Raw genomic sequence first — 20,000 nt, 5'->3', positions numbered from 1 at the left:
CTTCAAGAAAACACATATTGGTCCCTATAAAAATTCCAAAACAGTTTGTGTAATTGTTTAAAATGCATGCACTCACCTGTGATGATGCTGAACAATCTTGGGTTGAGGATTGCCGGGCAGATCAATCGCAGGAAGACAAAGCCACTGTAAGAAGAGACCGTGTTTAAGTCGCACAGTTTTCCCACTGCAGACCTAAGAATGGACTTCTAGGCTTGAACAAGCGTATGCAGTAAAAATCAATAAAGGCTGTCCAAAAGCAAGTGGCTAATTGGGCTGGGTGTTGTTAGGTGCTTCACAGTACAATGTGTGTCCCTATGAGGATGTCACAATATGCTTCATTACCCTGATACAAATGGGGATGTACATTCTGAAAAGGTATTTCAATTGGATCAGATGTCACTGAGGGAAATATCACTGAACACACCTCTTGTATTATATTGAAAACAGCTTAAGTAATTTAAAGAAACCACAAAACCAATAACGAAACATTTAAAAAACCTCTGAAGTCCAAAGAGCGCTCACATAAGACATTAGAAATAAAGTGTTATGTCGCTCTCACGCTAAAAGATTTTTGCACTTCAAGCATCACCTCTTGAATTAATCCACTAGTAATACAAATGTGGAAGTCTCAGGGGAAAGGAATTAAATTATAAACATAATCATATCAACACAGCAACCACTATAACAGCACATGGAGAATCAAGAGTTAAGTTGATATTTTAAGCACAGTGATTGGTCAGACACATGGAATGCTGTAGCAGCTTGAACTTGATTCGCGATTTTTGAGGTTGACCAGTAAATAAGCTAATATAAATTACCAGAAGCAAAGGACTCAAAGTCTCACTTTCTGTAAATAACACCAGCACTTATTTGACAATAATTCAGATCAGTCCGCAGAGAGAAGACTAGTGACTTACCTCACAACTCTCGTCCTCATCGTTGTATTTGCTGGCCATTTCTGTTGTACTGATTTCTGTAAACATCCGAAAATGAACCTCAAAGTCCTGTAATGTGGAGGCAGAGAGAGGGCGAGTGTAAACAGGCAGAATGCTTTCTCCACCACTGAGCGTTTCATCCTTTTGTGGGGTTTCTACTCGCTGACAAATTTGAGTCACAGTTACAGACGGACAGAGTTTTAAATCAAACTGACAAAACATAGCATAAATGCAGTCAAGATTAAACACCGCACAAGGTGGGCACAGTTGGTGGGTGGCAGCTGAAGCTCTTGTATATTTTTCATTTTAGGATTTCACCAGCCGCTCTAAATCCAGAGTGACTTACACATAAAAAATTTTGACACACAATCCACGTCTGAATTTTACAAATGGTGCTACTCGCTACGGCCAGCGAAAGCGCTGCATAAACATGCAGGTTTTTATATTCCACATAAACCTCCACGTTTGTGTTTACGCTCCACTCACGGAGGGAGGATCTCAGCGGCCATGAAGATCTTCTCCACGAGCTCGGACAGGATGTTCAGGAGATGCATCAGGTTCGCGCTCACGTCCTCGTTCTTCTCCAGTTTAGAAGGGTTCAGCTGCAGGGGTGAACCTCAGGTTACGCATAGACCGTAACAAAGATGCTGCCACATCACCAAGATCCTCTGACAAACGTCAATTTTAATTATTATCAACACCACACAAAACTAATGAGCTTAATATCACTACCGTCACATAAGCACACATATTTACTATGAGTAACCTCACCTTCACAAATATCTCATATCAAATATCAGTACCAACACATGACTAATATTTCTTCATACCAATGTCCTGACTGTCAAATACACTCAAATGACATCACTGAAGTTCCACAATGAAAGCTTTGGGATTTCTGGTCTGGCCGGTCTTTCTCAGAAACCACAACTTCAAAAGCGTTCACAAACAGGATTCATTCACACATGCTTGGCAGGGTCACTAATCTTTTCTCCTGGGTTTGCTGACTCACAGAGCACATCAGGTGCTTTTTAACAACCACTTTAGACGGCAATAAAACTCCCACGGTTTTGACAATGGCAGAGGAGTTATTTATGATGTTTCATTTTTTTAACAGTACACTGTACAGTAACAGGACACTCTCCGGGTGGTCAAACATGTAACATTGACAGGAACTAAAGGCGGCTAACAGACGACCACACAGACCGAAAAACTGCATCACGAGGGCCACAAAATATGAAGAACTTTTCATAATTCAGTTTTGACATTGGCAGAAAATGTATTTGTGATGGTATTTATTTTTTTTTTGACGGTAAACAGTAGTCTATGGGTGGGCAAACATGTAACATAGCAGCTAAAGACTGCTACAGAAGACCACACAGACAGAAAAAGGGGAAAACTGCATCGCGTAGCCACACAGTCTACAAAGTTCAGAACAGAATCCAAAAGCAGACTACAAAGAGCAAATACGATGTGCTTGACTGCTTTGGGTACGTCACGGTTAAGAAACAAAACTCACCCATCAGGGAACTCATTCTCTGACGCACAAACATGTGAATTTACAGAAACCATTACCCACTCAACCTTTTGGATTTAATGAAGACTTCTTATTAAATCCTCTCTTTACACCTCACTGGCCAGCAGAGGATGGCTACCCGTCTATAGCCGCTTCCTCCCGAGATTTCTACCCATCAGGGAGGTTTTTCTCACCACTGTTTGAGGGTTTTTCTTCCTATTAGGGAGTTTTTTTTCCTCATGGCCTATCCCAGGGGTGCACAACAAGGGCCGATGCGTTTCAGGATTTTGTGCAAACTTCTGGTGATAATTATTTAATTGACTCAAGCACATCTTATCTGACATGTGTGTGAGTACCGGCTACAGCTGCAGACTGCAAGTGTATCCTAATGATTTTACTGTACAGTACAGGCCAGAACCAGGGTAATGTATGTAGCAGTCAGAAAATTAAAAACAAGACAATTGGTTCTATAGCTACTCAAATAAAATGGAGCTGGATTAAAGAGCGGATTGGCACTGTACCTCGCAGGACTGCTTGCTCTCCATGATCTTGAGGATGGTGTCCTTCAGGGCGTGATGGACGAAGGTGGTGGCCGTGGCCTTCATGTACTGATCCATTAGCGTGCTCGCTAGCGTGGTGGCGCGGAACAGCGTGGTCGCTTCGTCTGATCGCCAGGGGGAAAAAAAGAAACACTTTTATTTACCATCACCTCAAATACAAAGAAACACTGCAAACTAGTCTCTTGCCTTTCCTTTTTTCATTTATTATACTAATTTTGTTCAAAGCTTCTCTCCTTCATATGTCTGATGGTGCCCATGGTTAGCACGTTAGCGTTCCTGATTAGCAAGTCTTGTGTAGCCCTACCCAATACCCATTTTTCAGAAAACCTATTAGATGTATTGCTGTTTTCAACGTCGCATGCTTCATTTAAACTATTTATTCCTGAACATTACTCATAACAATACTTACACAGAGAGTGTTCTATTAAGAGCTGTTTCAACTTTTACATAAAATGTGCTGGCCTGTTACATAATTGCTTGGCTTTATTTTATTAGCACAATGGCCTTTTCTGAAATCTTACAGTATCCATAAAGTATTTTTAAACAAGATTGAATCTTGTAATTTGTATTGTGTTTGTGTGAATAAACCAGTGAGTCCATTTCATTGCTCTTGCCCATATGGCAACAAAACGCTAGGAAAAAACTTTTCAGGAATAACATTTCAGTTGAAATGAGACTGAAGTTTGGCTCCTATGCTGTAGAAAAGGAGAGGGGCACATATGTTAATTTCCTTTTGTTTAGTGTTCAGGGGAGGGCTTACCCTCCATGCTAATTTCCCGGTCGTTTAGTGTCCAGAGCAGGGGCGCCTCCACCCTCTCGTGCCGGAATATTCTCAGCAGAATGCTGGCCAGCAGGGAGCGGTCCTGACCCCGCACGTCAGCCAGCGCGTAGATCACATGGAACTCCTTCAGCAGGATGAGCTGATTCACACACACACACAAACACACAAACAAACGCACAAAAGCACGCACGCACGCGCACGCACACACACATGCAGACACACGCGCACACACACACAGGCCAGTAAGACATGAGTCATTTTCCCGTAGTCCTGATAAGAACAATAATACATGTCATTGCTTACTGAACACATTACATTGTCTTCTTCTGGGAATAGCTATCTGCGGAAACACCAACTTCACTCAGTAAGATAAAAGCCTACTCATGCTTTTGTCACATACAGCAGTATTCTTACAGGAACCTTTGTCCAAGGTCTGTGAAAAGCCATACAGAGTTCACCTTCCGCAACTATTCGATGACCCTTAATAGAAATGTAATTCATGGAGATGATTTTCAAAAACAAACCACAGGGCATGTTTTAGCTGGATGAGTGGAGAGCTGAGCAGTCTAATTCCTAAGTGCCTGTAACTGTAACATCCAGCTCACAATTTCCTCCAAGCCGGGCCTTCAGAAACAGGATTATAAGAGCGGTAGAATGTCCTTTTACCTGGTGCTAGTGGAAACGGGCCACATAAATCAGCGAGGGGTGTGTGCGTGTGTGTGTGTGAGGGGGTTAGTGTGTGTGAGGGCTGTGTGTGTGTGTGTGCGCGTAAGGGATGTATGTGTGTGTGTGTGAGGGATGTGTGTGTGCGTGTGTGTGTGTGTGCGTGTGAGGGGTTAGTGTGTGTGTGTGTGTGTGTGTGTGAGGGGGTTAGTGTGTGTGAGGGCTGTGTGTGTGTGTGTGCACGTAAGGGATGTGTGTGTGCGTGTGTGTGTGTGTGCGTGTGAGGGGGTTAGTGTGTGTGTGTGTGTGTGTGTGTGTGTGTGTGTGTGAGGGGGTTAGTGTGTGTGAGGGCTGTGTGTGTGTGTGTGCGCGTAAGGGATGTGTGTGTGTGTGTGTGAGGGATGTGTGTGTGCGTGTGTGTGTGTGCGCGTGTGAGGGGGTTAGTGTGTGTGTGTGTGTGTGTGTGTGTGTGTGTGAGGGGGTTAGTGTGTGTGAGGGCTGTGTGTGTGTGCGTGTGTGTGTGTGTGTGTGTGCGCGTGAGGGGTGTGTGTGTGTGTGTGTGTGTGTGTGTATGGGTGTATGTGTGTGTGTGTGTGTGTGTGTGTGTGTGATAGGGATGTGTGTGTGTGTGTGTGTGTGTGTGTGTGTGTATGTGAGGGGGTGAGTGTGTGACTGTGTGAGGGATGTGTGTGTGTGAGTTTGTGTGTGAGTGTGTGAGGGATGTGTGTGTGCGAGTTTGTGTGTGCGCATATGTGTAACTGTGTGTGTGAGGGATGTGTGTATGACCGTGTGTGTGTGTGTGTGTGTGTGTGTGTGTGTGTGTGTGTGAGAGGGGGTGAGGGGGTGAGTGTGTGACTGTGTGTGTGTGTGTGTGAGGGATGTGTGTGTGTGTGTGTGTGGTGTGTGTGTGTGTGTGTGTGTGTGTGTGTGAGGGGGTGAGTGTGTGACTGTGTGTGTGTGTGTGAGGGATGTGTGTGTGTGTGTGTGTGTGTGTGTGAGGGGGTTAGTGTATGTGTGTGTGTGTGTGTGTGTGAGGGGGTGAGTGTGTGTGAGGGCTGTGTGTGTGTGTGTGCACGTAAGGGATGTGTGTGTGTGTGCGTGAGGGGGTGAGTGTATGACTGTGTGTGTGTGTGTGTGTGTGTGTGTGTGTATGTGTGTGTGTGTGTGTGTGTGTGTATGTGTATGTGTGTGTGTGTGCACATGTGTAACTGTGTGTGTGAGGGATGTGTGTGTGTGAGCGGGTGAGTGTATGACTGTGTGTGTGTGAGTGCGTACCTCCTTGAACTCGCTGTACTCCTCCTCAGGCATGATCTTCTCCACGCAGTAGCGGGCGCGCACGCGCAGGCCCCCCGGCTCGATGCCCTTCAGGGGGACGTGGGAGCTGAGGGGGAACCACTCGTCGATCAGCTGGCCCTTCTGCAGCCGGTTCAGCTGGCACCTCATGAACACTGCAGGTGAGGGGGGGTTAGAGGGGCGTGAGGGCAGAGACCCAACCTGTCCCCACATGAAGAGGAGACACACCTTTCACCCACACAACACAGTTCACCAGCTTAAAGAGGACGCACAAACGCACCGAGGACCCAGTTTAAAAGAACACAAAAATACCATGTGCCAACTCAGGGGATGCACACACATACACACACACACACACACACACATACATACATACACACTTAAGGACACACACATGCACACAAAAACACCATGTGCCAATTTAAAGAGCACACACACACGCACACGCACACGCACACATACACATAAAAACGCGCACACACGTACGCACACACACCCAGAGGACACACTCCAAGCACCAACCTCGAGGAAACATCATTCACCCACTTCACCATCCTACGCACTGTATTTCTGCATCTACAGGAACTTATTTTAATTTTAGTACTCAGCAAACTTAATTTAGTGTGGGTGGGAGTAGCTTCTCTATTAAATATAAAAAGCAGTTTGACAGTAACAGCAGATATAATTGGGGTCACAAGTTAAATGACTAGAACCACCACAAACACCAAAGAAGCCTGGTCATATAGGAAACGCTGAGCTTTTAATATAAAAGGTCACTGCTTTGCAAAACACAATTCTGTTGCCTGCATTCATGTGAAATTACATCTTTATGAATCAGAACAACATAGCAAACATTATACAAAATGCTTTTCTCAAGTGTCACACACACAACTGATGCGATTTCACTTCTATGTGCCGGCATAAATATTCTTATGACGCTTATGAATGTTTTATAAACATGTAATGCTGCGGTAATAAAGGTGTTATAAACACATCGCTTACAGATATCACTTTCTTTGCTCTTCTTTGTCTTGTTGCTCAAGCTGATCTCAAACCTGTTTATGTCACTCGACAAATCACTGGAGAGAAAGGAAAAGAAAATATCACACTGAAAAAAAACGAATTTAGTTAAAAACACGACATTTCAAAATGGTTGAACCAAAATGGTGACCTATTCAGGCAGTACGGGCATGGAAACTCACTCAAAGATGAACTCCTCAGTAAAAATGGGGTTCTGCCCCTCTCTGGGGTGTGTTTTGGCCACCTGGACGCTGTTCAGGTAGATGTTGCAGTAGGGGTTGGTGAAATGTTTCACGGGGAGCTTGTGGGCCTCCGCCACGTACAGGACTAAACTGCTGACCTGCCGGAGGGAACAGGGAAATGGACACGGCCCTACACACTCAGAGGACATGGAGGAATGGAGGCTCCCACACATTCAGATGAAATTAGCCAAACCCTCAAAGAACAAACAAATATACACAATGACAGTTAAAACAGCTGGAGATACTATTTTAAACCATAGGAATCCAAAGTAAGGAAAAATAAAAACTTCTGTCAATGAAACTCTAGACAGATGCAGGGCAGTTTAAGAGATTCCAGATCCTACTCAAAACTTCTTACTGAGCAAAATGGAAGCCACCAACTCAGTATGCCGGTATGTGTCTTGTAAAACCAGGAACGGTTCATGCTGCTACATATTAGGAGAACAATTTGAATTCCTGTTAAAAAAAGTTAAGCAAAAATACAGAAAGTACCCTGGCTGGGACAGTTTGAGCCGGCTCTATTCATTCAAATTTAATACAATTCTGGCAGACAGCGGCAGGCCTTCCAACAGTTCTAACTCATACCTGCCGAAGCCGCTTGTTGGTGGTTGGTTGCGTTGGCTTCCTCAGATTACTGCAGAAAGTTTGTAGACATGTCATCCAGTCCTGGGGGAAAAGCGTAGATAACAACATTACCTGACTGCTGGTCCAGCCGTCTGAGGGGATTTGTGGAGGAGACTCATGCCTGGATTTAAACGAGCGCATAATCGCATGCGGAGAAAGTGGCGCTGGCAGTGGTTTCAAACCTAATCCAATTGGTGGGAAATGAGTACACGCTTAATCCGTTTTTGTAGATAGTAGTAGACGTGGGGCGCAAACCTGGGAATGTTCGGGAGTGTCTCCAGCAAAGTAGAAGATGTACTGCTCTTCACTGAAGTGCTGAACCACAATCTGGAAACAGTTCGGCCTGTGAACAGACGCAAGCAATATTCACTCCTTATCCGGCTGTCCCTGTGTGCCCCTACACGTTCATATTGGTAGCTTTTCTACTTATAAAAGCCTCCAATATGTAGAAAGTGAGTTTCACTGAAACACCTACTCTATATACTATATCTTAAACAGCATAATACTAATAATAACAACAATAACAGCACGGGACTGCAGAGGGAAATTAACTACGGCCGACCCAGTGAATTTAACTCTGCTTTGTGAAATTTTAATTTATAACAATTCCACATGGTCCCTGTGAAATGAATAAAATAGCACATGCACAAAGGAGGCCAGAAATGAAGACAGAAATGAGGCTTTGCCCCAATGAGATGGAATAGCCTCTGTCTGAAAAAAGAAAGAGAAAAAAGAAGAGAGAGAGAAAGGGGAAGAGCCCACCTGCCAAACAGACTGTCATGGACGCCGTACACGGAGCACACACTCAGGTCGATCAGACCCTTGGGCTTGGTGGCGCGCTTCTCGCTCTCGAAGTAGATGAGCTGGGCGTCGTTGCCCTCCAGGATGAAGTACAGGCTTTTCCATCGCTTCCCTTTACCTGCGAGACCAGGGAGAAGAGTCAACACACACCTCCTGTCTGCCTGCGCTTCACACCATGCTGGCCCGCTCTACAGCCAGGTTCCTCCTGAGATACTCCGTTTGAAGCTTTTTCTCCCCACTGGGTTTTTTTCTTTTTACTTGCGATTTGGGGGTTCAGGTCAAGTCTTGCCCTTTTTGCCAATCTGTAACTCTGTAAAGTGTCACTGTGATAATTTTCTGTAAAAAGTGCTGTACAAATACTAATTGACTTTCAAAAAACAGAAATGTTGCTTTCCCTTGGTCTACAGAGAAGTTGTCAAGACCAGGTCCTTATGTGCTATACTTATATATTCAAAGAAACGTACCTTTGTTAAATTGGAGATAGCCCTTCTTGACGATATTTTTGTAGAATGCATCTTTTGTTTTCCGTCGAATAGTGTTATAGATTTCTTTGCCGTCCACCAAATCGGAGATTACCTGTTCCTGGTGCTAAGAAATGCGAAAGGACAAAATGAATGCGGCTGAAATACTGTAAAATAAAGATATGAATCACACACACAAACACACGACAGCATGAGCTCGGGCAAATTAACACAGGTCCACAGTAAAGTGACAAGCAAAGCAGATCTGCTCAAAAATGGACCTTTAAATAAGATTACTCTCCTCGAATTTACCCCATCACTCCCTACCTGGATGGACACTGCTTCCTTCAGGGTGTATCCCTCCACAATTTGTTCCTTTTTGTAATGCTCGATTACGTCATCAACACTGCGGGTTAAAGGACGGAAGAAGTTCAGTAAGACCATCGCTGAATTCAGATTTTCAGGCTTTTCACAGCATTCCAGTCCCAGGGGTTTCTGCTTTGCACATTTTGTTTGTTGCACAAACCTTTTCATTAGTTAATGTATTTAACTAAAAACTAGTATTAGTTTAGAATATTAGAATATTTATACATAAGCAAACCATAGGATAAACTAGTAATTAGTTAACCATTAACAAATACATGGTCTTATTTTTAATTCCAATATGAATTGGCATTAACTAATTTAGTTAACATGACGTACAAATGCATACGCAAAGCTCTTCTTCACTTACCTGTTATAGTACCTGCCACCCATCATGTACTGGTTGGTGGGGGTGGGGCATATTTTGAACCTCTGGATGTTCTCATTGGTGCGGAAGAACAGGGAGTAGTCTCCGGGCGTGTTGTCAGAGGGCCTGACCAGGAAGCTGCACACCTGACCGACTGAGTCAAACACAAACACGGCATGGGCACAGGTTACACACGGCACAAAAGCGTACATGCGCACACTCACGCAAGTCTTATGAACAGGTAAGGCAGGCAACGGTCTGGGCCCCAAGAATTGGAGAAGTTTTAGGAAGTTTTGGAGAAGCGTCCCGTCCTCTAGAATCGTCTCTGCGCGCGCGCGCACGCACGCACGCACGCACGCACGCACGCACGCACGCACGCACGCACGCACGCACACACACACACACACACACACACACACACACACACACACACACACACACACACACACACACACACACACACACACACACACACACACACACACACACACACACACACACACACACGATAGCATACAGATGGCTCATACTTAAGAAGTGCAAGGGTTAAAATGATGATAAAGAAGCACATAGAAGGCCTGGATAAACACAGGGGTGAAGCTCCTTTGTCCTTTACGCTGCAGCAGCCTAGAGATGCATCAGCAGCTGGTCCTTTTAAATGTCAACCGAGAAACATATTTTTACATTCACTTTCAGTCGATTTTGTCAGCTTTAATGCTTTAATTCTTACTTTATCTTTAACCTTTCATTTATTTCTGATCATTTTAGCATTTTATTTTGACATTTAGTATCATTTAGTATTCTTCCTTCTTATTTTACAATGTTTTTGTGTTTTCACAATCTGATTTTGGGTCTCTTGTTTTCTGTGAAGAACATAGGGCGACAAACTATGAGCTCTGCTATATAAATAACAGTTATTAGTATTAACATTATTATGTCACATGTTGTTTTACCACTGAGCCGGAAACGTTAGCCTGAAAGATCAAAACCGACTAAAAAACTCCCCTCGATGTAGAAAAGGTCAAATGACTCGTACTCTAATGTAATCTCTTCTGAAAAGGGCACTATTCGCTCTTTTTTACTTTACTTTTTTATGTATTATTCTTCCTAGTAACAGAGCTTGTCCATGTTATTTTTGCCCGAGTGAACTACTGCAATCGTTTTTGCAGTGACTTCCCTTTTCCCTGGCCTTTCCTTTAGTTTTGGCAAACTGAGACCCTGTATTACTTCTGGAAATGTTCAATACCTCATCTTGAAATTCAAAAACTGAAGATCTCAAGTGCACTACAATTCTGAAAAAAGACAATCTTCCTTGCTTGAATCTAGAATTTGTAAATGACAGTTTAAAGGCTAAATTTTAAAGGTTTAAAGGTGTCAAATCTAAGACCACGCCCCTTTGTGCCATCCTCTGTTCTCATTGGACCCAAGCGAGTGCTGGGCGGTACCTGTCATCAGCAGGTTGTAGGCTTCCTGCTTGTTGATCTTCCCGTGATACCAGCTGGAGAGAGAGACGGACAAGGAGATAGGCCTGTTAGAGGAGGGGCTGGCACGCGATTGGTCAACGGCATTCAGCCACTGACTCAGAAAACCCTCCCTCTCAGAAGGCTGAGGCTAAATCACAGTTCTCCCCATCAACAGAGAGGCAATTCTTCCCGTGACACAAAAAGGGCAATCTCCCTGCCAGGAAGCACTGTCGACCTGCATCATTCTGATTGGACCTGATGGGGTGTACATTTTACAGATTCAACATGAGCTGGGTGGGGTGAGGTAGGGAGGTGGGGGGGTGCATTTGTCCATAAGCGCAGGGTGATGCTGACTGTGAGTGACATCGGCTACAGAGCTGAATACATTCTGCGGTAACTTGTACGTTCACATTCATGTCAAAGTTGAACATGAAAACAGAGCTTTCAGGAGAATGTGTATGGAGTGTGCGCAAAATGTTAGCGTACACCAACTGACAAAGCTTTAAATCTCTGGGCCCGCACAGATATATAGCAAATGGCATTTAAGGGCTTAGAGACAGTATTTTAGAAGTTACAGTCCAACTCGAACATTTGTCTTCAATCGGACTCATGTTTCATTGTTTATTTTAATGCAATTTCTTGTGATGCTTTTGCAATGCATTTATGATTCCGCTTTTATTCGATTGTGAAATCTTGATTTCATTTCCCTCTGCTTCCAAGTACAGACATTGTTCGTATCTTCTCTGAATCTCTCAATCTGTCCTTGTTTCACCTCTGTTGGGGCATAGCTACATGCGCAAACAATTCAGTTTTTCCCATTGCATTTATTTGTGTGTGTGTGTGTGTGTGTGTGTGTGTGTGTGTGTGTATTCTGACTTATTCACACTGTGGCTCCACACCGTACACTCTGTGTACATAAGGGACAGTTTCATCGCTAAGCTGTGTAACTGTATGACTACATTTTAATGCTTCTCTTCCACTGGTGCTTCCCCAGGCACACGTACAGTATAAGCACTAGAAAGGTACAGTTAACACTGGAGGCTGAACTAACCGTGAACCTGTGAATTACATATAAACAGCACGTTTGTTCCATGTCGCCTTATGAAAATAAGGGGTTCTGAAAGTACACTTGATAAAACTTTTCAAAAGCCATCACAAATAAATCCTCCCTCGCTCCCCAATGTGACTTCCTGCTGACAATTCTTCATTCTGTATGCATCGTTTCATTAGAAATGAATACGCTATTCATAATTAAATATTTGTACTGACGCGCTGCATTGAGCTAATCTGGAAGAGAAACATACCCTTGGGCCAAGCCAAAAAAGTATATTGTCAGCACTAGCTTTCTTGTAACCAATTATTTTTCGCAACCACAAAAATGCAAACCAGTCTCACGGCTTAGCAAGCAGCATGCGATATCTCCGCAGGTCCCTGTGCTGGGTGCAGATCAAACCCAATATGAGCGAATGTTTCCGATGGAAAACACACGGGATACTCACACTTTACCCTCGTGTGGGTCCTCCTCACGCCCCTGAAACCAGACGGAACAAAATTAACCCTTTAAGGCGTGAGATGACGAATACGTGAGCAGAATATTCTCAACGGAACATTTCAATGCTGAAACTAACACTAAACACTAAATATGCCATCTAAAACAGGCCTACTGTTTTCTCATGTGATAATTGTATAGCAGGCTGATCTGTGTTCAGGTCTGAGAGTACTGACAAGATCTCTACCATGGTATGTTAGAAAAACCACAAATGATTCCGACCAAGGTTGAGGGAACAAGCAGAAAGTCACAGGGGTGGTTGTAAAGCGACTACCTACCTGCATGGAAATGTGATGCTGGACTTGGGTTAATCCCGTAGACGAGTAGAGTAAGCTAAACGTATGTGTGCAGAGAGGGGTCCACTCACCACCTCCTCCACCAGATCCTCCACGATCAGGCCCTGCTCCTCCGTCCTCACGTTGGTGACCCACATCCATCCGTCCTCCAGTTCATTGTGAACAATAAACATGTCCCCTTTTAGGAAACTGGCAGGATGGGTCAGGGAACATAGAGGAGTGACGTTAAATTAAATTAAGGGCACGCGCACAGGACAGAGTTTTGGATACCAGGCTCTGCTCTGCGGGTCAGTAAAATGAATCATTTGAGAGGCTGCACAGTGTGTTTCTCGCCAGGTTAACAGGCTGTTATTATCCCTTTCTGTAAGGCCATGATTCTGACTTGAGGGGTCTACTCTAGGCTAAGGCCTAGCCAGCGCACACTTCAGCAGGGTCATACAGAACTGTGCATGCAGTTCTACTAGCACAACTGTGTGTGCCGTTATACTAGCAGAACTGTGTGTGCAGTTATACTAGCAGAACTGTGTGTGCAGTTATACTAGCAGAACTGTGTGTGCAGTTATAATAGCAGAACTGTGTGTGCAGTTATACTAGCAGAACTGTGTGTGCAGTTATACTAGCAGAACTGTGTGTGCAGTTATACTAGCAGAACTGTGTGTGCAGTTATACTAGCAGAACTGTGTGTGCAGTTATACTAGCAGAACTGTGTGTGCAGTTATACTAGCAGAACTGTGTGTGCAGTTATACTAGCAGAACTGTGTGTGCAGTTATAATAGCAGAACTGTGTGTGCAGTTATACTAGCAGAACTGTGTGTGCAGTTATACTAGCACTACTGTGTGTGCAGTTATACTAGCACTACTGTGTGTGCAGTTATACTAGCAGAACTGTGTGTGCAGTTATACTAGCAGAACTGTGTGTGCAGTTATACTAGCAGAACTGTGTGTGCAGTTATACTAGCAGAACTGTGTGTGCAGTTATACTAGCAGAACTGTGTGTGCAGTTATAATAGCAGAACTGTGTGTGCAGTTATACTAGCAGAACTGTGTGTGCAGTTATACTAGCACTACTGTGTGTGCAGTTATACTAGCACTACTGTGTGTGCAGTTATACTAGCACTACTGTGTGTGCAGTTATACTAGCAGAACTGTGTGTGTGAGGGATCGCCTTCTACTTCACAGCACAGACGGCAGCTGAGAAACACCAGGCATGTCTGGTTATATATCAGGGGTGAACAAATTATACATATGTGCTTGTCCTCTCGGCAACCAGCCTCCTAAATCTGGTTGTCCGGATGCGCTCTTCGGTTGCCCAGATTGGTAATGGTACAAATATGTGCTTGGGTTGATCTGTGCTTTTAAGTGCTCTTGCAAAGAGATTGTTAGTGTAAAGACTAAACAACAGCAGGAACGTAAATGCTTGAGCCAATCAGCCAAGATAATTTATTACAATATTTGGTCAAATTCATGGAACACATGGGCTTCATGTCTCACTCATTACATGTAGGCATGGGCCGGTATGAGATTTTGAAGATATGATAACCTTAGGCAAAAATACTTCGGTTTTATGGTATCACCCTTACACATTTTTTTGCCATTGAACAAAATGTATTTTATTTCTAAATAACATATAGAACATTAGTAAATATTGAATGTTAAAATAAATAACATCATTTTCTGGGAGAAAACACTTTGAACATTAGGCAGCTAATGCTGGTTTTTCACTGAACCTTACACCCTCGTCTGGTCTGGAGACGGTGTTAGCTAGCTAACATCCTGGCACCCGGACAACCAATTTGTCCACTGTACACCATACGTGAGTATATGTTTGCGTGTGTGCATGTGTATGTGTGCATGTGCATGTGTATGTGTATGTGTGTGTGTGTGTGTGTGTGTGTGTGCGTGCGTGTGTGTGTGTGGAGCTGCAGACCAACACAAGCATTTCCTGAAACAGACAAAATATGTGTACCCACCAGATCTCATCTGTATCTGGCACTTTGGTGTACGGGAGGATGGCTCTGACCCGCCTCCTGTCTTCCACTGGCTGCAGACACACACAGAGCCTGTCACTCACAGCTCACTCAAGCAAACAGCATGCTAATCAACTAAAGTATGATAATAATAATAATGATAATGATACTAACAGTAGCATTTCAGACCAGTGCAGAGAATAACTGTATTTTTGTTTGTACCAGTTAGTATTATTCTTTTAAAAAGTCCCTTTCACACAGAGGCCCTTTTCCAGTAGAACTTGGTTTGATGATCTTTTATGATCTGTGCCCCAGGCCAGATCCACACACACACTATCCTGACTCCTATTCTGTGCAGTCCTGCTGCTGTGGGTCAAATTAAAATGGCTGTCATGGCTCGCACAAAATATTTAAATATCCTTTGTGGGCAAATGAGCGTAAAGGGGTAGTTCAATTTCTCGGGTTTTATAGAATTTCACATTTATTGGGTGCATTTTTGGATTGGCCCAGGCATCGTTTGTACATACGAACAGATTTATTTTATAGTGTTTATTCACAATCATAAACATAAATATATTTCCTTACGGTGAGAGCCGTGGTCTCAGGCCGCCTGTGCAATATGAAATAATTCCAGCCGAAAGTGGCATTAAATGTGATTTTTGGAAGAATTACGGGATAATATACACACACAAAACCTCTGGAGACATATCCCAGCCATCGCAAAGCCAGCAGATTGTCAGAAGCGTCTCCAAATATCCTCTATTGCACACAAAAGCAGTCTGGGTCAATCAAAAACAAGCACTAAAGCTGAAATAATATCAAGTAATACCACACCCTAGAAAATGAACTACCCTTTAAGGGTAAATAACAAATAAAACCACAGTACAATTCATCCGAAACTGCAGCTGTAGACACCCCACTGGGTACTGAGAACCAAAGCATCACCCCACCCCCCACCCCACCGCCACCCCAACCCTTGTCTCTATGAGTCATTGGTGAACCTCCCACCCCCCACCCCACCATAATGCAGTATCCCATTACTGAGAACCCTGTACAGGACAGGGCAAGCCCTGGTCTTTAATCTCCACCCAGAGAAGGACTGTCTCAGGGCAGGGAAGACAAACAATGCCCTGATGTCACCCGCAGCTATAATTATGAATGGGTACTAGTTACCGCAGGCTGCCCTGGAGTGACCTATATTTATTAATACAGAACATCCAAGACAGGTTTCTCTAATAGACAATATTAAAGAGTGTTTTCCCTGGAATCACCTTTACTTATGAACAGAGAACAGTCAACACAAAAAATGACCTATAGTTATTAATAGAGAATTGTAAAGACATGTTCCCTGGAATGACCTACAGTTATGAATAGAGAGAGAGAATAGCCTAGACACGTTTCCCTGGAATGAAATACAGTTATTAATAGAGAATTGTCAAGATGTGCTTCCCTGGGATGACCTATAGTTATTAATGGAGAATAGCTCAGACAAGATGTCTTGGTGTGTAAGCTGCAGTAATTGGACGGTTTTGTCCTTAGGTGCCCTCTCTCACACACACACACACACACTCACACACAAACACACCCCCACACACACACACACACACACACACACACACACACACACCTCCGGTGGAGCTACAGGTGACAACAGCTTCTCTCCCTTCAGCAGATAGGACACGTAGCTGTAGTAGCCAATCAGGTCCGACAGCGAGGAGAACCGCCTCCCACCGATGTAATAATCGCCACACATGGCAATTATCCTGCAGACAGAAACAAAAACACAAATATATTTAGCAACGCCTACACCGCCTGCATCTATTAAACAAACGAAAAAACTCTCAAACTACTGGAGAGTTTGAGTCCCAGGAGTGCCAGAGTAGCTACTCTAAAATCTCAAATATGCCATATGGCACTCTCAAACTTATACCACTTAAACCAATCAAAATGACTGCTGTACTATTGTTTTGTGCACCTATTAAAACCCTGCTAAATTTTCTCACCCTTCTTAACCAAAGCCAAAGCCCCTACGAACCAAAAACATACGAACAATGTCTGCCACTATAAATTGGGCTTCGGACTGAATGGATTAATTGCGAGGACATAACCCCATGTGAAAAAATAGTATACCCAGTATGCCTGAAGCACAATTATAAGTAAGTATAATTATAAAATGTAATTATACTTCCAAGTATTCAGAAGTATAAGATGGTATACTTCAGCATACTATTTCTTTCACATGGGACTGCAGCTGAACTAGGGTGTTAGGGTGAACTAAGACTTAGTACTCCTGTATTTGATTCCTGGGCCGTCTGCGGAAAAGGGATTGTGGACTGTCTGGGAACAGTCTCCGTTTACCTAATACCGTCGAAAGGGAGTCAAATATTTTCACATATTAAACTGAATAATGAAAGACAGAAAAACATATAAAACAGAATAAAACAGAGCAGCTGGGCGAGTCAGCAGGACGTGCTGGGGAACAGACCGTTTCAGAACGGAGTGTCAAAACCGTGTCAGGAGCGGTGTTAAGATATCCTACGCTGGTAAAAATGGATGCCAATGGAAGAGTGGTCAAGGCGTTGGGTGCCATTATATCATCGATTTTGTTTCCAGTGTTTTATTTTAGGTCCTGATGTCCATGAGAAGTCATTTCTGAGGTTGTAAGTACATAAAACCGATCTACCCAGTTTTGTCCATTCTCCAGCTTTACCAACAACCGGATGTTTTAGTGACTGCGTCTTTAAGGCTCAGTGATATCAATTAACCTCCATTCTGCTCGACTGGCTAGCTCCAATAAACTGAACACCGTCTGTACCGAGCGCTTGGGCCGTGCTGAAGCAACATTGTTGTGATGTCACAACTGCTGTCTTTCTTCATACAGACTGTGTGGATATATTTGGGGGCCGTGTGTTTTGATACTTTCACAGTGTTTTTATAGCACATTCGACTCCTTTATAATCCACAGAGCAAGGGAAATGCCATTTTCCACAATATGGGACCTTTAAGCACCTCCACAGCATGGGGGCTGACTAGTCAGATGCCTGCTGCTCAGGGCTCGCTAAGGCCAGCTGCGGACCCCTCTGCCCCCGCAGACTCACTCTGCTGTGAAGTGACTAGGGCGTAAGACACAGAAAGGCATGTTCCGAAGGCGAGCGGTCCTGCTGAATCACCCTTGGCTTTTCAGGAGACTGAAGCGAGCCAAGGTGTCTGGGTCCGATGTGGGTTTCATCAAAACGTGCGTGGGCGGGACCACGTCCCATCTGCCAATGTTCAGACGCCTCCTCTAACAATAGCCCTTCTGTCTTCTTCTCTGGTATTCTATTTCAGTCATCCCACGCCTGGATCTATGCCTTGCGCCGGAGCCAAAATCAACTCTTCCGATCCCTCGCTCGCTCACTTAGTGGGCAAACAATGAAGAAGTTGTCGCCCACTTGTTTTGGAAGAGACTACTTCCCATACAGAAGATTTAGGATATATCAAAGTTTTCTCAATATCACTTCCCCTCTGCATGCATTCCCAGGGACAGTGTCATGTGTGTGGACTAAATTCTGTAATTAGTGTTTTGGATTTGATTTTCAATGCAGAGTGCCAAGGAGACACCAGGTCATTGTCTCTTGGTCATGAGCCAGAAAAGCTGGGATGTGAATTCAGGCCTGTTGAGGTTAACGTCACGTAGTCATACCCTGATCAGTTACTGATATAAGAGGAGGGCTGAAGTGGACACGGTAATCTCCGGTAGCTCTGCGTGTAGGCCCTTAAAGGATTGGGGAGAGGACCAGGCCATGTAGGTCGTATCTACTCGCTGCACATTATTAAATGAAGAACGGATCCAGAGGGGATTAGTCAGTAAAACGAGCTAGGCTAAGTAATCAGAGACCGGAGTCCACTCCATAAAGCTGATCCAGAATCAATGTCAAAATTATGTGAACTAACTAAATAACTGTTTTATATCTCACCCCTTTCGGATGTGCTCTTACATGAGTATCCCAGTATTAAAACAAAATGTCTCAGCCAATTACCTCCTTGTTTTCAAATAAACAATTATTAGAACAATTGGTTTGACGTGCACTTTATTTATGTATGTATATACTTATTTACATCAGAGTCCCCATTTACAGTGATGTAGCCTCAATGTACAAGTTACTTATGCCTGTAGCATAGCTAGCTATATTTAAGGGATTAAGGGATAGCTTTCAAGTAGCTGAGCTATATTTTGTAGAGTAATTGCTAGCTTAGCTTGCTACATTTTTCAGGTAACTTACTCAAGACGGGTAGAGGCTAGAGGCAACGTCCTACTGTCAGTTTTGGACACCGACCTTTCAGGGCCCGGTCATGCATCTGAGCCGCGAGGCTAAAGGCTGCCCCCTTCATAGGCAGAGTTACGGAAGGGGTTGACCACATGTGGCTTGGGCTCACCTGAAGTGGTTGACCACATGTGGCCGGCGCTTACCTGAAGTGGTTGACCACATGCGGTCAGTGCTCACCTGAAGTGGTTGACCACATGTGGCCAGTGCTCACCTGAAGTGGTTGACCACATGTGGTCAGTGCTCATTTGAAGTGGTTGACCACATGTGGCCAGTGCTCACCTGAAGTGGTTGACCACGTTGGTCATGCTGAGGAAGGACAGGACGAAGGAGCCGGGCCTGCGGTCACTCTCCCTGATGAGGTAACTTCCTGCCGACCTGGCCTGGCGTAGACGCTCCTCCGCGATGGTCCGGTCCAGCTTCCCATGGTACCACCTGCGGGACGGAACGACCGGGTTATCAACACACCTGTGTCTGGTGCTTGTGCAGGAAATACTCCAGCATTACTTCACTGGAGGAAGGCATTCTACCACAGGTAACCTGGTAAAGTTCATCAGACCAGAGGACCAGAGTCCTTCTCCAGCTACTAACCAAGTCTCTAGGTCCTTCAGGAAGCTTGGGGAATTTACCCAAAAATTTCTAGACCATTTGCATTTTGGGTACATGAAGTCTTTCCCATTCCTTTAAGTCACCAACATATATCAACTGACTACAGCAAGGGTGGCAACTCTGTTCCTGTAGATCTGCCATCCTGTCGGTTTTCATTTCAACCCTAATTCTGCATACCTGATCATA

At 44.1% G+C, this 20,000-nt stretch overlaps 1 protein-coding gene across 1 annotated transcript in view; it reads right to left on the bottom strand.

Moving 5' to 3' along the window:
- rasa1a (RAS p21 protein activator (GTPase activating protein) 1a) overlaps positions 1 to 20,000 on the bottom strand; it is a 47,415-nt gene that overhangs the window by 11,025 nt on the left and 16,390 nt on the right. The window contains exons 2-21 of the mRNA XM_061259879.1: positions 19,488 to 19,640; positions 16,529 to 16,664; positions 14,905 to 14,975; positions 13,006 to 13,123; positions 12,589 to 12,620; positions 11,072 to 11,124; positions 9,630 to 9,780; positions 9,224 to 9,302; positions 8,900 to 9,023; positions 8,397 to 8,553; positions 7,890 to 7,977; positions 7,596 to 7,676; positions 6,951 to 7,108; positions 6,751 to 6,827; positions 5,731 to 5,903; positions 3,772 to 3,931; positions 2,973 to 3,115; positions 1,422 to 1,537; positions 918 to 1,004; positions 77 to 144 (exon numbers count right to left, since the gene is read on the bottom strand). Of these exons, the coding sequence (XP_061115863.1) occupies positions 77 to 144; positions 918 to 1,004; positions 1,422 to 1,537; positions 2,973 to 3,115; positions 3,772 to 3,931; positions 5,731 to 5,903; positions 6,751 to 6,827; positions 6,951 to 7,108; positions 7,596 to 7,676; positions 7,890 to 7,977; positions 8,397 to 8,553; positions 8,900 to 9,023; positions 9,224 to 9,302; positions 9,630 to 9,780; positions 11,072 to 11,124; positions 12,589 to 12,620; positions 13,006 to 13,123; positions 14,905 to 14,975; positions 16,529 to 16,664; positions 19,488 to 19,640 (2,225 nt within the window). The remainder of the gene's footprint in view (positions 1 to 76; positions 145 to 917; positions 1,005 to 1,421; positions 1,538 to 2,972; positions 3,116 to 3,771; positions 3,932 to 5,730; positions 5,904 to 6,750; positions 6,828 to 6,950; positions 7,109 to 7,595; positions 7,677 to 7,889; positions 7,978 to 8,396; positions 8,554 to 8,899; positions 9,024 to 9,223; positions 9,303 to 9,629; positions 9,781 to 11,071; positions 11,125 to 12,588; positions 12,621 to 13,005; positions 13,124 to 14,904; positions 14,976 to 16,528; positions 16,665 to 19,487; positions 19,641 to 20,000) is intronic.

The sequence above is a fragment of the Conger conger genome, chromosome 11 (assembly GCF_963514075.1).
Source record: "Conger conger chromosome 11, fConCon1.1, whole genome shotgun sequence".
NCBI classification, from domain to species: domain Eukaryota; kingdom Metazoa; phylum Chordata; class Actinopteri; order Anguilliformes; family Congridae; genus Conger; species Conger conger.
Note: the sequence above shows the minus strand (reverse complement) of the source record. Positions and strands in the feature narration are given on the sequence as shown.